We start from the raw sequence: 7,597 nt of genomic DNA on the forward strand, positions 1-7,597 counted from the left end.
TTTTTAGCTGAGCCATCCTGCTACCTGTTGGCAGCTCAGTGGCTGCTCAGCTCGGGCTGGACTCGAACCGCTGTTGCTTAGAGCTCAAACTCTTGAGCGAGCTCTTAACCAACTGAGCCACTCGGCCGGCCGGTACAACATTATTAATTATATTCCCCATACTATATGTGCACTCTCCATGACTCTTTTGTGACTACCAATTTGTACTGTCTAATCTCTTCACCCTTTCCCCCATCCCTAACCACCCTCCCCAAAGTTTTTAAAGGAGAGCTTTACAGAACTTCCCAAACATAAAATGTGCACACAAATCACCTGGGAATCTTGTTAATATGCAGATACTCAGTGGGTCTGGGGTAGAGCCTGAGGTTCTGCATTTATAACAGGCTCCCATGTATGGCAATGCTCCTAGACCCCACTTTGAGTAGCACAGAGCCTATGACTATGCTGGCCCTATGTTAATAATGGCTTCTATTAATGGATCGGCTGTCCATTCATAATTTGTTCAAATAGAAAAGAAAGTATATAGGCATCTTAAGTAAAAAAGTATTTGTTACCTTCTATTTTCAGTCTTTCGGCTAGCTCTCTACATTCAGCGTACTTCTTCAAGGGCTCGGGAACAGCCTTGGTCAACAACTCCATGTCAACTTCCTCATGCTTCAGAACATCAAGAGCTCTGCAAATACATAAAAAATTCATTCACGCGAGGGTCATATCACATAAGACAGATTAAGAACAAGATTCCTTGGACATAATAATCTCAGAACAAATATCAAAAGATAATCCTAATTCTTTCCAAGTACAGTGAGCAAATGAGGCAGCATCTACAACACAGTAGGACCCCAGTAAGATGTGTGTGATTCTCTCCCATCTCCTTCCTTTATCCTGACAAATAAATTGTTGGCAAAGGTTGCACTGCTATAATCCATTTGTCCTCCCTTTCTTGTAAGGATAAAATATACTCTGATAAGGGTTTCAGGGAATTCCCTAAGAATTCACACTAAGCCATGGTAAGCCCACATCCTGTGACTGAGTTGTCCTTTTGCATGTTCAGACCCAGCTCAGGGAAGTATCCTGATTGCTCTGAGACTCGAAATAGTCTGCAGTTTCCCTCTCATTTTGTTTGGTTCTCACAAGGCCTCACTGATCTGTACAGGTACTATTAATATATTTTACTGCCTAAATTTATTTTATTTACTAATTTTGATCCCCCCCTCTTTTTTTTTTTTTTTAATTTTTATTTGGTAACAGTGTGTTTTTCCAGGACCCATCAGCTCCAAGTCAAGCTGTTGTCCTTCAATCTTAGTTGTGGAGGGTGCAGCTCAGCTCCAAGTCCAGTCGCCATTTTCAATCTAGTTGCGGGGGTGCAGCCCACCATCCCATACAGGAATTGAACCGGCAACCTTGTTGTTAAGAGTACGCGCTCTAACCAACTAAGCCATCCAGTCGCCCACCGGCAGCTCAGCAGCAGCTCAGCTCAAGTCGTTGTCTTCAATCTAGTTACGGGGTATGCAGCCCACCATCCCGTATAGGAATCGAACTGGCAACCTTGTTAAGAGGTTACGCACTGTAACCAACTGAGCCACCCGGCCACCCTATCTTTCTCTCTTTCAATAGATTGCCTTTTAGATAAATCCTGTCCCCCCAAAACCAATTAAACCAATGATCAAGTCAACAGGAAGTCAGATCTGCCCATGCCGTGGTCCCAAGTCCTCTCAGGCCTCCCACTGGCCTTTACAGCTCATGCTGTTCTCACAGTCATGCATTGTCACCCTTCGCACCTGCTGGACTCCTCTCCCACTCAGATGGTCTGTTCTGGGAAAGTCTAGAAATTCTCCCCCCCACAAGGAACTGGTCAACTAATCACAAAGGCCTCCTCAGATAAGCTACACTGAAACCATATAACCCTAAGCTCCAAAAGGGAAATGGTTGTCAATTTCAGGAATTATAGAATATAGTGAGTGGAACATACCTCCTAATGACTAACCAAAAAAAGAAAAGAGTTAATCTTGGAATCTAGCAAGATGGTGACCTCGAAGAAAAGCCCTCGACCATCTAACTTTAAATCATTTGTTTATAAGGCCTGGAGCTGTTTTCAGGTCCAAACGTCAAGACATACTTTGAATCAAGCCTAAGCCTCGGAATAGAGGTCTGGCTCAGGAAGGACAAGTTAGCACACTTCAACAGAACACAGACACAATTATTGACAGGAAATACATGGTGCATGTGCATTTGTGTATCTCTGGTTAAAATGCCTACTCAAAGCCTGGTTCGACTTGTCAGTGCTTAGCACAGAGCCTGGCATGAATGCAATCAATGTATTTTGACTAACTTTCTATCTGTTTAGCTTTATATATTTAGGCATTGATCTGTTTAGCTTTATATATCTAGCCATTGATAAAGTGAATACATTTAGGGAGGCTGAATGCTAGGTTGTAAATATCCTGCTGAAATCAAATATGGGGTTTGGGACCCTGCTTCCTCCTGAAGGGCAAGACCTGAATTAGAAAGGAAAGCATTTGGCTAAATTACTTAAAAAAAAAAAAAAATCACCTTAACAAAATGACTACTCACAGGATTAGTTTGGTAAAAATATAAAACTGATAGCCTCCTTTTTCATATTTTTATAATCAATTAGTATTTTAAACTGAGTTGAAACAATCACTTCCCCTACTCGCACTATGACCTCAATACATATTAGTCACATTCAATGCAAATTCTAGTTATATAAATTTGAAATAGTGCGATATTTGAACAAAACACAGCATGATGTTATAAATTCTTTGTGCAAAGTTTGAAATAATGTGAACCCTCCTAAATTTAAACAAACAGCTGGAAAATTGAGTGAATTACAATTATAAGCTATGTTGATGCTATTACCATCTCTCAGTGAATCCTGCTGTCATTCCTGTGAATGAGATCCTCCGGTTTGGTGACTACTAGGCAGGTTCTTTAATAGTTACTGTTACTATCATTAGAAATCTGCTTAAAATCCTCTAACAGAGGGGCCAGGGATTTGGGAAACTCCCACAAAAATGAAAACTTGGGAATAGAAATTGTAAAACACCATGATGAGATCAAAGCCAAACAATGACCTATTATGCCAGGCTACTAATTAGGAGACAGCACTTGCAAAGATTAGAGATAAGAAAAAGCAGTATTAAAATGGGTATACTATTAAGTCCACAAAAATCCCTCATAAGGAAAATAAGGGTAAAAAAAAAAAAGGAAAAATATACTGGAGACACAGCTGTAAGATCAATGCCCCTCTCCCCCCATATGAGCTTCTACACTACAATAATTTCAGATTTATCCCTTCTGTGCACTCCCCGCCAATTAGTTTTTTTTTTAATTTAATGGGAAAAATCAGCAACGAAATATGCAGACTTTTTATGCAAGGTCCAGACACATATCTCTAAAGCAAAGAGCTCTATATGCATTGTCATTTAGACTCAAGAGTCCATATAACCAGAATGATAAAACAAGGACAACAAAAACTCCTAAAATGAAACACGGGACTCATCAAGTAAGACCAAAGAATTTATAACCCTTTGCTTAATCAAAGAAGTTTCCTTGCTATATAGCTCACAGACAAGATGAGACCACCCCAATTGTTCCACAGCTGTAGAAGAAAGCAGGGAGCTATATGTCTTAGTTTGTACCCTCTAAATCTTAGCAAAGCCAAAAGAACTCAGTGGGAGCCACAGAGAAATTATATAAAAAGTAAAAATAATAATTTAGAATCATAAATATTTTTAATACTGAATAAGTTACATCTAAAGGATTTTAAAAAGAAGCCAAAAGTAAGCTTCATTTAAAATGTGCAACTTGGGGCCGGCCAAGTGGTGCAATGGTTAAGAATTGGCTTGGGACGTCAGAGGGCCCCGGTTCGGATCCCACATATGAGGGCCAGTGACACTGCCCTCCACAGCTAAGATGCTGAACAACAGCTCAATCTGGAGCTGGGCTGCCATGAGTCGCCAGTGACGGTGTAGGCTGCAGTCCCTGTGGCAGTGGGTTGCCATGGGCTACCGTGTGTAGCCAGCAGCCAGCATGAGCGGCCAGCAGCCACAGTGAGCGGCCGTCCAGAAGCTGGCGACTGATCTGCCTCTCCCAGGAAGAGCGCAATGATGGTGCCAACTTGGGCCAGTGAAGCAATGTCCTCCACTAAACTGAAGAACAAAATGACAGCAACTTGTCTGTTCCCCTTCCCCCAATTCCCCAGCACTATTCCCATACCCCCAATTCCCCAATTAAAAGAAAAAAAAAATGTGCAACTTGGGCCAGTGAAGCAATGTCTACCACAACTAGACTGAAGAACAAAACAACAGCAACTTGTCTGTTCCCCTTCCCCCAATTCCCCAGCTCTGTTTCCATCCCCCCAATTCCCCAATAAAAATCTTTAAAAAAAGAAAAACATGTGTAGGTAGGGCCGGCCAAGTGGCTCAGTTGGTTAAGAGCTCGCTCAAGAGTGCGAGCTCTGCGCCGGCCGAGTGGTGCATTGGTTAAGAGTTGGCTTGGGACAATAGCTCTGGGCAGCAGGGCCCCAGTTTGGATCCCACATGAAGGCCAGTGACGCTGCGTCATTTACAGCTAAGATGGTAAACAACAGCTTGAACAAGGCTGCCATGAGTAGCCGGCAACTACGTAGGCTGCAGTGGGGCTGGCTGGCAGCTGGTGTGAGCTTTCATGAGCCGCCGTGAGCGCCCGTGCAATGGCTGGCGAGCGACTGCCTCACCCAGGGAAAAGCGCAATGATAATACCAACATGGACCAGTGAAGTGATGTCCTCCACAACTAGACTGAAGAACAAAAGGACAGCAACTTGTCTGTTCCCCTTCCTCGATTCCCCAGTGCTCTTCACCTCCCCCAATTTCCCAATAAAATCTTTAAAAAAAAAAAAGAGTGCGAGCTCTGAGCAACAGGGTCGCCGGTTCAATTCCCGACCTGAGCTGAGCTGTCACTGAGCTGCCAACAGGTAGCAGGATGGCTCAGCTAAAAAAAAAAAAAAAAATGTGTAGGTAGGGGGGTCTATGGGTAACATCTCTCTGAAATGACCTAATTTTTCTGTAAAAAGTGAGAAAGGTCTATATTAAAAACGCATACCTGAGAGGCACACTTTTATCTATACTTATTGAAGCCTCTGGGATTAACTTTTTCCATTTAGAACTTGAAAACTCAATGGATTTTAGCATAGAAATGCCTTCTTCTAAAGAAGACTTCATCCAAGAAGCTCTCTCGTATCGTTGCTGGGACACACAGCCAGCTTCCTTAAACCCTGGAAGAGGGAAGGAGAGAATATAATGAGAGAGGGCTGAAAGAAGAGCAAATCTGGTTGCTGGGCTCCGTGAAGAGTTACCTCGGAACGTGAGCCTGCTGTCAGCATTATCAGGGCGCAGTGACAAACGGAACTCCGATCGGCTGGTAAACATTCGGTATGGTTCGTTGGTGCCCAGTGTTGTGAGGTCATCAATCAAGACTCCTATGTAGCCTTCTGTTCTGCTTATGACAAAAGGAGGCTTGTGTCTCACCCGAAGACTTGCATTGATTCCAGCTATCACACCCTATAAGAAGACTGAAATGTTTAAAAGGCCATTATGAATCGCATAAAGAGCTATGCTACCCAAAACACTACCCAGAAATAGAGGTAGAAAATGTGATCCTATTTCAGAATATGGGTAATGTACCACTTTACAATGCTATGATTCATTGTTTTTAAAATATATTCCAGAAAGGCCTAGATGGGCTAATCTTTTTTTAAAAATCCACCTGTAAAACTTTTCTAGCCTTTTCCCACTTACAAGTAAAAATAATATAACTTCCCACTTAAAAGGAATAATATATGATAATTTTCAATAAAGTTATGTTAAAAGAGTAATAAAACCAGTGTTTTCTTTAACTCCTATTGTATATAGTAGCCATTTCCACATACCCTGAAATAGAAATGTCTTCTGTTACAGTTATGAGTTGTATCTAAGACCTACATAATTATCATAACAGACACTGAAAGGAAGAACACCAGCTAAACAGTCCCTTTCTGTTTATATTCACATTTGAACAAACTCTTACTTGAGCTGCAGCTTCCTCATAACCAGTAGTGCCATTTATCTGCCCAGCGAAGAAGAGACGTTGCACCAAATGAGTCTCGAGAGAAGGAGTGATCTGACGGGGGTCTAAGTAATCATACTGAACACCATAGCCTGACCAAAGAATAAATGGTACAGAATAAGAAAACACAGAACTGGATTTGCCTCAAGGTAGAGATGCAAAGATTATCATTAAATGCTCTTCAAAATCAAGCATTATTTTTGGAGGCAGGCCGAGTGGCGCGTTGTTGAAGAGCTGGCCTGGGAGTCAGAGGGCCCCGGTTCAGATCCCACATATGAGGGCCAGTGACACTGCCCTCTACAGCTAAGATGCTGAACAACAGCTCAACCTGGAGCTGGGCTGNCAGCGGCTGCTCAGCTCGGGCTGGACTCGAACCCCTGTTGCTCAGAGCTCAAACTCTTGAGCGAGCTCTTAACCAACTGAGCCACTTGGCCGGCCCCCTTTTTCTCCACATAAGTTTTACCCCAGGAACAAACATCTATCAAAATACAGCAGCTGATATTATTCTCAGTATTATTATGTTTGAAATTTTTCACAATGAAAAATTTAAAAAAAACACAAATGCACTGCAACTGCAAAAGTCATCTGTGGCTTTGATAGTCAATACACTGACCCAGAGCATACCATGTGTTATAATATACAGGGCAAACTCTGGATGTTTTTGCCCAGTACAAAATAAGTATCTGTTAATGGTAAAGTATATTGTCAAAGCCAAAGATAGTATCATTTCTCTCATTATTAGAACATGAGATGGGGAAACTATAAAAAGAAAGCTCAAGGAAAAATAAAATAAGTTTTTTTATTTTACTTTTTAATTTTTTTTCTATTTTTCCCTTTTTTATTACCATTATAACCATTTTAAAGTGTACAATTCCATGGTATTAAGTACATTCACAACATTGTGCAACCATCATCACTATCTATTCCAGAACTTTTTCATCATCCCAAATGGACTCCTCATACCCATTAAGCAGGCATTCCCATTTCCCCCTCCCCGCCAGCCTCTGGCAACCATTAATCTATTTTCTGTCTTTATAATTTGCCTATTCTGGATATTTCACATAAATGAACTGATACAATATGTGGCCTTTTGTGTTTGGCTTCTTTCACCAGGTATACAAAACAACGATTAGACATTTACACCCCCCACAAAGTGATAACTCCCTCAATCAACTACCCCTCTGACATCGTATATAGCTGTTACAATACCATTGACTATATTCCCTATGCTATACTCCACATCCTGTGACAATACATACATACATATATATATATATATGTACACACACACACACACAGACACACACACACACACACACACATATGTATATTTAATTATAGTTGACATTCAATATTACTGAACTTCAGCTTTAGGTGTACAGCGCAGTGGTCAGGCATCTACACAGTCTATGAAATGATCCCCCCTGATAAGTCCAGTGCCCATCTGGCATGCTACATAATCTTTACAACATTTTTTTTTTTTTTTTTTTTTT

General features: G+C 41.4%; 1 protein-coding gene across 1 annotated transcript in view; it reads right to left on the reverse strand.

Annotated features, from left to right (window-relative positions):
* The window catches only part of MTO1 (mitochondrial tRNA translation optimization 1), a 31,219-nt gene that overhangs the window by 5,293 nt on the left and 18,329 nt on the right, over positions 1-7,597 (reverse strand). The window contains exons 7-10 of the mRNA XM_019651609.1: positions 6,066-6,196; positions 5,356-5,560; positions 5,103-5,274; positions 555-673 (exon numbers count right to left, since the gene is read on the reverse strand). Of these exons, the coding sequence (XP_019507154.1) occupies positions 555-673; positions 5,103-5,274; positions 5,356-5,560; positions 6,066-6,196 (627 nt within the window). The remainder of the gene's footprint in view (positions 1-554; positions 674-5,102; positions 5,275-5,355; positions 5,561-6,065; positions 6,197-7,597) is intronic.

Source organism: Hipposideros armiger, unplaced genomic scaffold (assembly GCF_001890085.2).
Source record: "Hipposideros armiger isolate ML-2016 unplaced genomic scaffold, ASM189008v1 scaffold_162, whole genome shotgun sequence".
Classification (NCBI taxonomy): Eukaryota; Metazoa; Chordata; class Mammalia; order Chiroptera; family Hipposideridae; genus Hipposideros; species Hipposideros armiger.